At 61.4% G+C, this 13,826-nt stretch overlaps 2 protein-coding genes across 5 annotated transcripts; one reads left to right on the top strand and one right to left on the bottom strand.

The window, feature by feature from the left end:
* The first annotated feature begins 719 nt into the window (after positions 1–719).
* MRPL16 (mitochondrial ribosomal protein L16) lies at positions 720–3,201 on the top strand. The gene is made up of 4 exons (XM_054068801.1): positions 720–808; positions 1,430–1,495; positions 1,597–1,745; positions 2,660–3,201. The coding sequence occupies exons 1-4, from the start codon at positions 766–768 to the stop codon at positions 3,143–3,145; spliced, it is 744 nt and encodes a 247-aa protein (XP_053924776.1). The 5' UTR covers positions 720–765; the 3' UTR covers positions 3,146–3,201.
* A 111-nt stretch (positions 3,202–3,312) lies between these two features.
* Positions 3,313–12,248, bottom strand: STX3 (syntaxin 3). 4 transcript variants are annotated; one of them, XR_008450182.1, is made up of 14 exons: positions 11,971–12,248; positions 9,973–10,053; positions 9,794–9,893; positions 9,622–9,696; positions 9,407–9,474; positions 8,717–8,825; positions 8,524–8,597; positions 8,295–8,429; positions 7,346–7,370; positions 7,152–7,262; positions 6,091–6,204; positions 4,758–5,571; positions 4,035–4,135; positions 3,313–3,783 (listed from the first exon to the last, which is right to left on the bottom strand). XR_008450182.1 is itself a non-coding variant. In XM_009565502.2 (11 exons), the coding sequence occupies exons 1-10, from the start codon at positions 11,998–12,000 to the stop codon at positions 4,058–4,060; spliced, it is 861 nt and encodes a 286-aa protein (XP_009563797.1). In that variant the 5' UTR covers positions 12,001–12,208; the 3' UTR covers positions 3,347–3,783; positions 4,035–4,057. The 4 variants fall into 4 exon arrangements, 3 of the variants coding, with proteins under 3 accessions (XP_009563797.1, XP_053924774.1, XP_053924773.1); XM_009565502.2 differs by lacking the exons at positions 4,758–5,571; positions 6,091–6,204; positions 7,152–7,262; positions 7,346–7,370 and adding an exon at positions 6,939–7,049 and having other exon boundaries at positions 3,347–3,783; positions 11,971–12,208; XM_054068799.1 differs by lacking the exons at positions 3,313–3,783; positions 4,035–4,135; positions 7,346–7,370 and having other exon boundaries at positions 5,432–5,571; positions 11,971–12,220.
* Between the last annotated feature and the right edge of the window lie 1,578 nt (positions 12,249–13,826).

Here is a 13,826-nt window from a genome sequence, read left to right as displayed (position 1 = left end):
TTCAGAGCTGGGTGTAGCTCTGTCTGACCTTGTGTTTGAGATGGGGGAAGGCTGCAGACTGAGATGATCAGAGAAGAAACATCTGCTCAGCATGGATCACACTGAGCACAAGGCGTTATCATCTCCAAAAAATGAACAGTGTCTGCGAAAATATGGCTTGAAAGAAAACATGTTGTCAGAGGGAGAAAACCTCCTCTCAGGGGGACATTCTGTCTAACTTTCAAAGAACACAGCTACTGAGATGAAACTAAACTCTAGATTACATCAAAATATTCCAATTCTTGTAACAGTAAGTGCTTCTTGTGCGAGAAGAGCTCAGGGTTATGGTTTAGTAATGGATAGGTATGGCTGGACTCAAGGACCTCAAAGGTCTTTTCAAGTTGGTGCCATGAAAAAGTGCAAGAAAGCTGGGGAGGGACTTTTTATAAAGGTGTGGAGTTATGGGACAAGGGGAATGGCTTTAAATTGGAAGGGGGAAGTTTTAGACTGACATAAGGAGGAAATGCTTCATAACAGTGGGGAGGCCCTGGAACAGAGCAGTGGTGGCTGCCCCATCCCTGGAGGTGTTGAAGGCCAGGTTGGATGAGTCTTGAAGCCCCTGATCCAGTGGGAGGTGTCCCTGCCCATGGTAGGGGGTGGGACTGGATGGGCTTTGAGGTCCCTTCCCACCCCGGAACGATCGTTCCGCTCTGCGTTTCCGGGGATGGGGGGGGGGGGGGACCGGAAGGCCCATACCCCGCATCGGAAGTGGTTGCTCTGGGGGTGATGCGGCGATGGTGGCTCCCGGCGCAGCTCGCGGCCCGGGCGGGTGAGGGAGGAGCCGGGGATCCGCATCGAGCGGGGTCCGGGAGAGGGGACGGGGGTGGGGACAGAGACAGAGTGTGGGCAGGGGGGGACACCCAAGGGTCAGGGGATGGGGAGAGGGAGACAGGGAATGGGGAGAGGGGGACAAGGACAGGAGACAGAGGAGGGGGAGAGGGGGACAAGGGATAGGAGATGGGGCGGGGGGAACAGTGGCAGGGGTACGAGGGACAGAGAAAGGGGGGTGGGGACAAGGGGCTGGGGAAGGCGGACAAGGGGACCGGCAGGCGGGGACATGGGCTGGGAAGGAGTGGCGGGGACTGAGTTTGGGGAGGGGCGACAAGGGACTGGAGAGGGAGTACGGGCTGGGGAGGGGGGACGGGTTGGGGAAGGGGGACAGGAGGACAAGGACTGGAGTGGGGGGACAAGGGTCAGAGAGGTTCTGGTAACAGGATGTCCAGGCACCTTCCTGCATGGTGCTGGGGTCTGGGGCTGGCAGGCAAGCCGTGGTGGACAGGAGGGGGTGATGGGATCCAGCAAAGGGTCCCTCTTGGTGCTGCTGGAGCCGCTCTCGGGCCCATATCCCAGTGTGCCAGGCCCTCCTCCAAGTCTCCGTTGTGTCCCCCAGGTCCTGGTGGTCTCGTCATCCCCCGGGCAGGCCTCAAGCAGTACACGCAACCCCCGGACTACAGTGGTAAGGTGTCCCGTGAGGGCAGAAACCCCCTCTGTGGGGCAGTGGGGGCGCCCCCTGACCCAGCGTGGGGCCAGTGACGCTCACAGCTGTGTTCCCTGCAGGGATCATCATCCCGGAGAGGACAAAGCTGAAGTTCGTGGATAAGGTGCCGTCGGTGCCCAAGGTCAGGCGGGAGCCCCGGCAGCTGCGTGACATCCGTGGCCCGTCCCAGGAAGCCACCGACTTCACCCAGGGCCAGTACGGGATCCTGGTGAGCAGCCGGAGCCGGGAGGTGGCAAGGGAAGAGCCGGAGGGGCCAGGGCTGCATTTGGGCACCAGGAGGTGCAGTTGTGGGCATCTCCAGGCTGGAGAACCTGTCAGGTGCTAAGTTCTGGCGTGGGTGGGGAGAACTTCAGTCAAACTAGCAGCAGAGGGGGCTGGTGCCAAAGTGACTCCAAAAAATTGGATTGATGGAGCTACAACCATTGGGAAGGGCCTCAGTTTCCTAAGCAAGGGGATAGGAATGGAGTTACAGAGCCATAGAATGGTTTGGGTGGGAAAGGACCTCAAAGCCCATCTAGTCCCACCCCCTGCCATGGGCAGGGACACCTCCTGCTGGATCAGGGGCTCCAAGCCCCATCCAACCTGGCCTTGAACACCTCCAGGGATGGGGCAACCAACACTGCTCTGGGCAGCCTGAGCCAGGGCCACCCCACCCTCACAGGAAAACATTTTTCCCCAAGATCTCATCTCCATCTCCCCTCTTTCAGCCCCAAACTGTTCCCCTCGTCCTGTCCCTGCACTCCCTGATCAAGAGCCCCTCCACAGCTTTACTGGAGCCCCTTTCAGTCCTGGAAGCTGCTCTAAGGTCTCCCCCCAGCCCTCTCTTCTCAAGGCTGAACAACCCCAACTCTCCCAGCCTGGCCTTGAACAGGAGCTGCTCCAGCCCTCGCATCATCTCTGTGGCCTCCTTTGCACTCACTCCAACAGCTCCATGTCTTCCCCGTGCTGAGGACTCCACAACTGAATGCAGTTTGATAAGCAGCTTTGACACATCCTCGCGAGGCTGCTCCTGGCCAGAAGCGCTCATGAAGGGTCTTAGGAGAGAGCTGGTGGGACAGGGGAGCCTCTGTCCTCCTCACTCTACCGGTTCCTGGTCCCTGAGGTGTCTCCTTCTCTCTGTAGGCTTTAGGGGGTGGCTACCTCCACTGGGGCCACTTTGAGATGATCCGCCTGACCATCGGCCGCAACATGGACCCCAAAACTATGTTTGCTATCTGGCGTGTGCCACCCCCTAGCAAACCGGTGACACGGAAGAGCCTGGGCCACCGGATGGGAGGAGGCAAAGGCCCCATCGACCACTACGTGACGGCCGTGAAGAGCGGGCGGCTGGTGGTGGAGATCGGCGGGCACTGTGAGTTTGGTGAGGTGGAAGCTTTCCTCACTCAGGTGGCCAAGAAACTGCCTTTCCCCGCCACTGCCATCAGCCGCGATGGCCTCGAGCAGATGCGAAAGGAAGAGGAGGAAAAGAGGCTCAACAACCAAAATCCCTGGACTTTTGAGCGTGTCGTCACAGGCAACATGCTGGGAATGCGCAAATACCTCAGCCCCTACGACCTGAAGCTAAAGGGACGATACTGGGGCAAGTTCTTCCTCAAACACAGGGTCTAACCAGCAGCCAGGGCTGGGGATGTCTTAATTAAACTTTCCCACAAGGACCTGCATACCACCATGTTTTTTGGAGGCACAAACATAGGGCTGGGAGCATTCTAGAGGTGATTATGCATCGGGGAGGGCCAGGACCCCCTCCCAAAACACCGGAGCAGAGTTTGGGTGATCTCTTTATTCGGGAAGAGGGCTCTGGCGCAGGTGGTTGCACATCCAAAGAGCTGTCAAGACGCAACATCAAGTCGCCGCAGACGAGCTCTTGAGTGAGGGGAGAGGCTTCTCCTTCCACCCTGAGCGAGGCAGAGCCCTCTACGCTGCCCCAGGGAGGAAACACGGCTCCTCCGGCCACTCTGTGCCACCCTGGTTTTTGCAGGGGTCGCTGCCCCTCAGCCCAAACAGAGGAGGAGGGGAGCGAGGAGGGGGATGTCAGGGTGTTCACCTGGTGGTGGACAGGAAAGAGGGAGCAGGACAGGCGGGATCCACTCCTCCAGAAACACACGGGCTGTGGTAGAGGCATGTCCTTGGGGCTCCAGGGATGAGGGCTTGGCAGGTGGGGCCCAGGGCCGGCAGTTGGGGTCTCTCCGATGGCTGGAGCCGCAGGTGGATGTGGGCAGGATCGGGGCAGAAGGAAGAAAGGCCACCTGCAGCGGGGGGGAAGGTGAGGCACCACTGAGAAAGGGGATATGGCTCTCACCAGCCTGCCTGTCCCCATCCTTCCCCGATGTGGCTGCCTGGGGGTGCCTGGTCTCTTGTGGCGCCTAATGGACACTGGCAAGTCCAAGGAGGAGGAATCCCACTCGTCTGAACCCTAGCAAGACCCAAACCCACCCCCCCAGGTATGGGGTGACACCAGGGGCCCCAACTGCCACCGTCCTGCTGTGCGCCCGCTCACCTGGAGGGCAGCGGGTGGGCGTCTCAGGCGAAGATGCTCCCAATGCTGGCAGCCAAGATGATGACGAGGATGATGCAGCACAGCATGATCATGATCTTCTTCTGCATGGGGAGAGAGGGGCTGTGAGGCAGGGCCACAGGGGGCTGGGGGACAGGGACAGGGGTTGGGGAAGGGGAACGGGCTGAGGGACCAAGGACAGGGGCTGGGGGACAAGAGACGGGAGCTGGGATTAAGGTACAGGGGCTGGAGGAAAAGGGCATGGGCTGAGGAGGGGGGGACAAAGACATGGGATGGGGGATGGGGGATGGGGGATGGAGGACAAGGACATGAGCTGGGGAGGAACAAGGGACCAGCTGGAAGTGGGGGACGGGGTTTGGGGAGGGGACAGTGGGACAAGGGACAGAGGCTGATGGCGGGGGACAGGTTGGGGAGGAGGGGCAAGGGATAAGGACATGGACTGGGGAGTGGGGGACAAGGCACAGGGGTTGGGACAAGAGACAAGGATAGGCTGGGGAGTGGGGACAAGGGACGGGTAGAGAGGAGGGACAAGGACATGGGCTGGGGACGGGTGACAAGTGACACGGCAGGGACTGAGGCAGCAGTGGGGCAGGTGTGAGCTCGTTGTGGGTGACACCAGGAAGTGGCTGTGTCCCAATGTCCCCTTGGGACAGGCAGCCAAGTGCCAGCACACTGAGGGGACGTGTCCCTGTCACTGTCACTTACCCAGACCCGTGGCGGGAGACACTGACCCGGGCTGGCAGCACCCTGGGGTTTGGGGGTGTCCCCTGCCCTGTGCTCCCTGTCACATCTCCACTCCGAGTGGTTTCTTTGTGACGGGCTGCTCCCTGAGCCCTGGAGCTTGGCAAAAGCCACCAGCCTGGCCGCAATGCCACAGCCGCTGTGACCTAAAATAGGGGTGTCTAGGGGTGCCAGCACCCTGTTTGTCCCCACAGCACCCCGGCATCGTGCTTTGCACGGAGCAGAGAGGCACAGGGTGGGCATCAGCAGGATCTTTATTGGAATGGGAATTAAAGAACCGCGACAACTGCGTCCTGCCACCCCGGGCTCTGGGCGCAGTCAGCATCTGGGGCCACACCAGCTGCAGACATCAAGGCCAAGAGGGGACAGCATCTCGGGGGGCTCCGTCTGCCACCTGCTTGGTGCCACCAAACACCCTATCCTGACCGTATTCCCATCCCTCATCCTCCTGGGATGCCCACGTGGGTGAGGGTCCAGCCCTCGCAGTGTCCCCTCGCTGGGACTTCCCCATGGTGGCAGGCCCTCAACAAGAGATGGGGTCCAGGAGAAGTTGATTCATCAGAAAAGGGGTAATAAATAGTTGAGTCCTGTCCCCTTCCTGCAGGGGACACGGGGACAAGACCCCAGGGATGGGCAGGACAGCAGGGGCTGCAGGGCATGGTCCAGGGTCGTGGGGCTGAGGGCAGCAGGGCTGAGAGAGCGAGGCGAGGAGGGGGCCTGGCTGCGGTGCCAGGGGGGGTCGTTCTGGGAGACATCGCCGCTGGGATGGTTGGAAGGTCTGGAGGAGGGAAAGGGGGAGAAGTCAGCACCCAGAAGGGGGGAAAACGATAAGGGGATGGGAGAGAGGGATGTTGGGGATGCACAGCCAAGCGCAGAGCTGAAATGTAGACCTCGAGCACTGCAGACCCCAAGCACTGCAGACCCCGAGCATCCCAGATCCGTGAGCACCACAGACCTGTGAGCACTGCAGATCTGTGAGCACCGCAGACCCCAAGCACTGCAGATCTGTGAGCACCGCAGACCCCAAGCACTGCAGACCCGTGAGCACTGCAGACCCCAAGCACTGCAGACCCTCGAGCCCCACGGAGCTCCACACACTGCAGACCCTGTGCCTCCTGACGAGCACCCAGAGCTCAGCACCCTCAGCCCCAAAGCAGCTGAAACCAAAGCACCTCCGAGCCAGACCATGGCACGAGGACACAGGACATGATGGTGGGGCCATGCCTTCCCACCATCCCCAATCCCACCCAGACCCTCCAGCCCCACGGCGGGACTCTCTGCCCCCCCCAGCACTTACAGAGCACAGCCCCCGCCTCTGGGGCTATTTCTTGTTTAGCCCCACAGAAAGTCCGATGATGAGGGCAAGGATCCCCAGCAAGAGCACCACTACGGCCGCCAAAATGAGCATCTTCTGGAGGGGCAAAAGGGGACGTGGGGCCGATTATCCCTGCCCGGTACTGAGGTGGGGATGGAGAGCAGAGGTGGGCACAGAGGAGCCCAGAAAAGCCAGAGAAGCTGCAGACCCAGGGCCAGGAGAGGCTGAGCCCTCACCAGCTCATCACACCTGAGGGGGGCAGAGGGACAGAGAGGGACAGCTGCCAGCACCATGGAGGTCACAAGGGAGAGGAGCAGGGACCAGTTAGGGTGGCTGGGGGCCACAGGGCAGTTTCAGAGCTGCTGGAGGCTGTGGGGAGATCCTGGGGGAACTAGGAGATGTGAAAGGATGCTGGGGGACAGAGAGGGGCTCTGGGGGTGCCTTTGGGAGGGAGGGGACACTGGGATTGCTTTTAGGATGAGAGGGCACCGGAGGTGTCTTTGGGATAGTGAGGACACTACGAATGCCTTTGGAATTGAAGGGACACTGGGACACAGGGTGTCTTTGGGATGAAGGGGACGCTTGGGAACACAAGATGCCTGTGGGATGGAGGGGATGCTGGGAACACAGGAATCCTTTGGGATGGAAAAGACACTGGAGGACTCAGGATCCCTTTGGGATGGAGGGGACACTGGGGGTTCCTTTGGGATGGAGGGGATACTAGAGGACTCAGGATGGATACCATTGGGATTGAGGGAACACTGGGGAACATAGGATGCCTATGGGACAGAGGGGACACTGGGGTGACTGGGGCCGTTGGTCCATCTCACCCTCCTGGCCTCACTTTGGTACTTCACGGCCTTTTTGGTGTCAGCCACGGCTCGCTCCACGAAGCCGACGGACTGGTCCATGTTGTTCTCTATGCGGTCGATCATGGATCCCTACGGGGCACGGGGCGGGGGACGGCGGAGCAGAGGCAGAGACAGCAAGAAAAGAAAGGGGGGGCACACTGAGAGCACCCCGAGGTGCTGCCCCCCACCCACCTTCCGCGCCTGGCCCTGGTACTGGATTGCTTTCTTCGTCTGCTGGGCCGCCTGCTCCACGTGCTCGGCTGTGTGCAGCACATACTGCTCCACGTTGTCCAGCAGCCCGCCCTGCAGGGATACGCCAGGGGACACGCTCAGCGGGGACCCGGGGGCACAGTGCCCCAGCAGAGCCCCCCGCCGCGGGTACTCACCCTTCCCCGGGGCGTACACGGGCTCCTCGCATTGCATGGAGGGGACAGAGAGGAGCTAAGAGAGCGTGGGGTGCATCCCCACCCCCCCACATGTCCCCACACCAAGGTCCCCATGGGGCTGGGTGCCGGGGGCACCGCGGGGACATGGGCACCCCCCCAGCTTGGTGGGGTTCCAGGTGTGGGTCACCCGGAATGTGTCCCTGTGCTGCCCTGGGTGGGCTAGTGCGGGTGCCAAGGGGGCTGTGTGCCACCCGGTGTGCCCAGGGAGCCGGGAGCAGCTCTGCATGTCCATCCCTGCATGCCGTTCCCAGCGTGCCTGTCCCTGCATGCCAGTCCCACTGTACCCTGTTCCTGCATGCCATTCCCAGTGTGCCCAGTCCCTGCCTGCCATTCCCAGTGTACTCAGTCCCTGCGTGCCCATCCCTGCATGCCATTCCCAGTGTGCCCAGTCCCTGCATGCCATTCCCAGTGTGCCAGTCCATGCATGACAGCCCCAGTATGTTAGTCCCTGTATACCAGTCTCCGCATGCCGATCCCAGCGTGTCAGTCCCTATGTGCCATTCCCAGCATCCCATCCCTGTGTCCCAGTCCCTGTGTGACCATCCCAGTGTATCCGTCTCCATGTACCAGCCCCAGTGTGCCATTCCCTGTGTGACAGTGACAGTGTGCCAGTGCCAGCATGGTCATCCCAGTGTGCCCATTACCAGTGTGACAGTCCCGGTGTGACAGTCCCAGTGTGGCAGTCCCTGTGTGACAATTCCTCTGTACCATTCCCAGCGTGCTTATCCCCATGTGCCAGTCCCTATCTGGCTTCATACATGGATCCCTGCCTGTCCCTGTCCCCACACACATGTCCCTGCCTGTCCCTGTCTCCATCCAGCCACACACAAAGTCCCTGCCTGTCCCTGTCCCCACGCACAGGCCCCTGCCCATCCCCGTGTCCCCGTACCTGGTTCTCAACCAGCATGGCGATGTCAACGAACATGTCATGGAGCTCCTTGATGCTGCTCTCCAGCCGCACGATGTCCTTGTGCCGCCCCTCGATCTCGCTCAGCGCCTGCTTCGAGATCTGCGAGTCCATGATCTGGAACGGAGCAAGAGCAAGCGGAAGCCATCAGCAGGGACGTCCTGGTCCCCAAATGTCCCCTCCTGTCCCCCTTGGCATGGTGGTCGCTCACCCCAGAGGTGAAGATGGAGGGGTTCCCACTCTCCAGCATCTCCTCCAGCTCCTCGTCCGTAGTGTTCTTGCCGGCTGCGGGCACGTGGGCTCAGTGGGGACCCCAAACCGGCTCCATCAAACCCAGGGGGGTTGAAGGTCACAGCCCCACCTCTGCCAAAGAGTTGGGGGGTGGTGGGGAGGGAGACACTCACTGATCTCCAGCTGGCGCTGGATCCGGCCCTTGCTGCGCTCCCGGAAGTCGACCTGCGCCTCGTTGTACTTGGTCATCACATCAACGAACTTGCGGGACAGGACCGAGTGCTGGGGATGAGGACAAGGAGATGGGAGTGGGGACACCATGGATGTGGCACCTCCTGGACCCCTGGGGTCAGGACAGAGAGCTGAGGACAAGGACACAGGGATGGGGACACCTCAGGCATGGCACCTCCCCAGCCTCAGGGTCAGGATCCAGAGCTGGGGACAAGGACATGGGGATGGGACACCCTGGGCATGGCACCTCCCTCGGCATGGCACCTCCCCAGCCCCTGGGGTCAGGGTCCACAGCTGGGGACAAGGACATGGGGTGGGGACACCCTGGCATAACACCTCCCCAAGGTCAAGATCCAGAGATGGGGACAGAGATGGGGACATGGGACACCTCAGGCATGGTATGTCCCAGCCCTAAGTAACAGGGCCAGCTGCTGGGGACAGGGACACCCCAAATAACACCCATGACAGCCTTGGGGTGCTCAGGACCTGGGGTGCTGGGTGGGGCCAGAAGATGGAGATGGGGGACATGGGGACAGCCAGGATATGCCACACCTCCAGCCCATGGAAGTCGGGGTCCTCAGGACCTGGAGGCCAGTGGGTGGGGACAGTGGCTCCCAAGGACCAGAGCTCACCTGGGACTTGCGTATCCGGAGGTCAGCAGAGGACCGTGCTTCATCCTGCTCGATGTTCCTCTCCATGCCTGGTGAGAATCAGACCCCAGCCCATCAGGGACCTTCCCCACCCACCAGACCCCACAACCCTGGTGTTGCCTGCACACCCTGCCCTTCCAATGAGGACAAAGGGACCATGGGGCTGGGTGGCATGGCAGTGGGGCACAGCCACTCACTCTTCAGCTTGTTGCGGACACTGTTGGCCATTTTCTTGATCTCCGCCGTCAGCTGCTCCAGGTCATCTTTGGTCTCTGTAGATTCATGGCACGTGAGATGGGGACACCACCAAGGGAATGTCTCCAGGACCTGTAGATCTGGGGATGGAGGGGACACGGCCACCGCACTCACTCTGCTCAGGGATGGGGGCTGAGAGGATGATGCTGTAGAGCTTCTTCGCCTCCTCCACGTTCTCCGAGATCTTGTCGATGTTTTGCCGGGTCTCCTCGATCTGGAGAAGCCAAGAAGGATGGAGGAGGGGATCAGGAGGCAGGCCCGCACCCCCAGCCCCATGCTTGTTCCCACCTCACCTCCGAGAAGAACTCATCCATGAACGCTGTGTTGTCAATGGCGATCTCCAGCTCCTCGGTGTCATCGTCAGGGTCTTGCTTCTATGGGGCACAGGGGACAGTGCTCAGGGGTGCCACCACCCACCTGCACCCTGGGGACACCCCCATAGATGACAACCACCCCATGGGGCCAAGGTGGCCACCAGCCAGCCCAGCTCTGTGGGGTCAAGAAGGGACGAGGTGGCAGCAGCCATGGTGACGTGATGACCCCAGGGGTCCCCGGGGGCCCCGGGAGGGGACATCTGCAGCGTGGCGGGGGGGTGAGCTCTGCTCACATCTGGCCACACACAGCGAGGGAATTAAGGGATTGCTGGGCTTGGCTGGAAGGAGGGGACAGGGATGGGAATGGGGACAGGACAAAATTTTCTGACCCCAACCTTCATATTGCATCATCAGGGCTTGGTGAGGGGCCCAAAAGCAATGGTTGCCCAACACCCTGATGCCAGGCCTGGTCCCACCACTGCGATCTCCTGCCTCCATCGCTTCCCCAAGTGCCACCCTGAGACTCAACACATCCCCTTGACCCCATCAGCTCCAGCACCACCCTGGGGTGTGCGGTTGTGGTGTCCCCAAAGGGGGGATTTGGGGGGACACAGCCCCTGCTTGGAGCCCCCCCCCCTTTGCTTCTTCTTGCTGGAGTAAAAATAAAATTAATCCCTTCTCTCCCCCCCTAAGGGTTTTATCTGCTGGCGCCGTAATCCCCACTAAATCCCTGCCAAGCCTCCCTCCTGCGGCCCGGGTGCGAGCTGGGGGGCTCCAGGGCCCCACCACCACCACCCCACGGGGAGAAGATGGGGGGTGAAGGACCCTGAGGATCTGCGGAGCCCCACGGCAGTGCGGGAAGAGAAAGAGGAAGCGGTGATGGAAGTGTGGGGTGTGGGAAGGGTGCTGGTGCCCACAGTTACTCCATGGCCCCACACATAGCCCCACATGGCAGCTGGTGACTCCTCATTGCACCCCATGGGGAGGTCCAGGTCTTGTCTTAGAGGCTGATCCCCCAAAAAAACCTTCCCAAGCCCCAAAGAACACAGAGGGCTCAGCCCCCACCCCAGTTCCTTCCACCTGGCACCCTCGTTGGGCGGCTGGTTTGGAAGGACCTTCATCGCTGTGGTGCCCCCATCCAGCATGGGATGGGGTCTCAGGGCCCCCTGTTCCCATTGTGCCACTATCCAGTGCGGGATGGAGTCTTAGAGACCCTCATTTCGTGGTGTCCCTGTCCAGCAGGGGGTGGGGTCTTAGGGTCTCCCATCCCCAAGGTGGGATCAAAGGAGCCCCATCCATGCAGTGGCCCCATCCCTGTGGCGGCCCTATCCAGCACAAGGTGGGGTCTCAGTGTCCTCTGTCCTTGTGGTGGTCCCATCCAGCGTGAGGTGGGATCTCTGGGTCTCCTGTTCCCATGGTGACCCCATCCAGCATAGGGTGGGATTTCAGACTCCCCTATCCCTGTGGTGGGATCTCAGGGTTCCCCATCCCTGTGGTGGCTCCGTCCAGGATGGTTTGGGGTCTCAGAGTCCCCTGTTCCCACGGTGCTCCTGTCCAGTGTGGGTTGGGATCTCAGGGTCCCCCATCCCTGTGGCGGGAATCTCAGTGTCCTCCATCCCCCTGGCACCTTCGTCCAGCATGGAGCAGGGTCTCAGGGACCCCCATCCACCAGGGACCCCCATGCACCATGGGCTGGGCTCTCAGAAACCCCCACCCCCAGGACACCCACACACAACACGGGCTGGGGTCTCAGGGACCCCCACAACACCCCCATCCACCATGGGGTGAGATCATGATGCCGTCCACCCCATGATGTCCTCATCCCCCCCAGACCCAAGACACAAACTCCCCCATCCCCGCGATGGCCCCATGGACGACAGGATGGGCTCTCAGAGACCCCCATCCCCATGTCACCTCTCTCCCCCACCTCCCCACGAGCCCAAGAATCCCCCCGAGGTGGCCCCCGTCCCCTCTCACCGCCTTGAGCTGCTCCAGCCGGTCCTTCATGGTGCCCCCAAGGGCTGGCGGGGCTCAGGGGGGTCCCCTTGGCCACCGCAGGGATGGGGGATGCAGCCCTGGGGTCCTACCAGGCCTTCTACATCCAGGCAAGGTGGCGGTGGCCCTGTCCCCGTCCCCCAGCCCTGGCTTGGGGCTGTCCCTTCGCTAATCCCCAGTGACAGTGACAAGGAAGGCAGGAAGGCGCCGAGGGGAGGGACGAGGTGGAGCCACCCTGCACCTGGGACACCCAGGGACACCGGCTCGGTTAAAGGCGACCCCAGGGAGGGGACAGCCAGGCAGGGACGGCGATGGGGTGGCCTCGCTTCGCAGGCGATGGAGAAGCGGGTCTCCACCAGGGTCACGAACCAACGACGTGTCCTCCTGGGTCACCAGGCTGCAGGGGGGACACGGCGGAGGGGACATGGCGGAGGGGAGAGGGATGAGGGGACATGGCTGGGGAGAGGGGACAGAGATGAAGGGACATGGCTGGGGAGAGGGGACAGGGATAAGGGGACATGGCTGAGGGGACGCGGCTAGGGAGGGGGACATAGGCTGGATGTCAGAAAAAATTCTTCACGAAAAGAGTCCTCGGGCACTGGCAGAGGCTGCCCAGGGAGGGGGTCGAGTCGCCTTCCCTGGAGGTGTTTAAGGAACGGGTTGATGAAGTGCTCAGGGACATGGTTTAAGGGAGTGTTAGGAATGGTTGGACTCGATGATCCAATGGGTCCTTTCCAACCGGGTGATTCTATGATTCTATGATAGCTGGGGAGAGGGGACACAGCTGAGGGGACATGGCCAGAGAAGGGGACACACCTAGGGAGAGGGGGCACAACTGAGGGGACATGGCTAGGGAGGGGGACACAACTGGGGAGAGGAACATGGCTGGGGAGAGGGGGTACAACTGAGGGGACACGGCTAGGGAGGGGGACATGGCTGAGGGGACATGGCTTGGAAGGGGGGACAGGGATAAGGGGACATGGCTGGGGAGGAGGGACATGGCTGAGAGACACAGCTGGGGAGGGGGACACAGCGGAGGGGACATGGCTGAGGAGAGGGGACACGGCTGAGGGGACGTGGCTGGGGAGTGGTCAGGTATGAGGGAACACGGCTGGGGAAGGGGACACGGCTAGGGAGAGGGAACATGGCTGGAGACATGTCTGGGAACAGAGGACAAGGCTGGGCAGAAGGGACATGGCTGGTGAAAAGGCTAGGGAGAGGGGCAAGGAGGAGGGGACACGGCTGGGGACAGGGAAAAAGCAGCTGTGGACAAGGCTCCAGGGCAGGGGTGGGGAGAGGAGGCACAGCTGAGAACACGGCTGTGACAGTTAGGGGACACAGCTGGGGACACAGCTGTGACAACTGGGGACACAGCTGGGGACAAGGCTCTGGATGGAGTGGCAATCGGGGGACATAGCTGTGACAGCTAGGGGACACGACTGCGGGACAGAGCTGGGGACATAGCTCTGGATAGGGGACAGGGCTGGGGGGACACGGCTGTGACATTTGGGAGAACGGCTGTGATGGCTGGGGACACAGCTGGGGACAGGGCTGAGGGAACACAGCTGTGACAAGTTGGGGGCAGAGCTAGGGACAGGACTGTGACAACTGGGGACATGACTGGGGACAGGGCTGTAACACTTTTGGGGGCATGGCTGTGATGATTCGGGGACACAGCTGGGGACAGATCTGGGGGAAACCTCTGTGACAGTTGGGGGACAGAGCTGGGGACAGGGCTTTGTTAATTGGGGATATGACTGAGGACAGAGCTGGGGGGACACAGCTGTGACAATTGGGGACAGGGCTGGGGACAGGACTGTGACAATTGGAGACATGAC

The sequence above is a fragment of the Cuculus canorus genome, chromosome 5 (assembly GCF_017976375.1).
Source record: "Cuculus canorus isolate bCucCan1 chromosome 5, bCucCan1.pri, whole genome shotgun sequence".
Taxonomy (NCBI): domain Eukaryota; kingdom Metazoa; phylum Chordata; class Aves; order Cuculiformes; family Cuculidae; genus Cuculus; species Cuculus canorus.
This window is presented reverse-complemented; position numbering and strand designations above follow the sequence as displayed.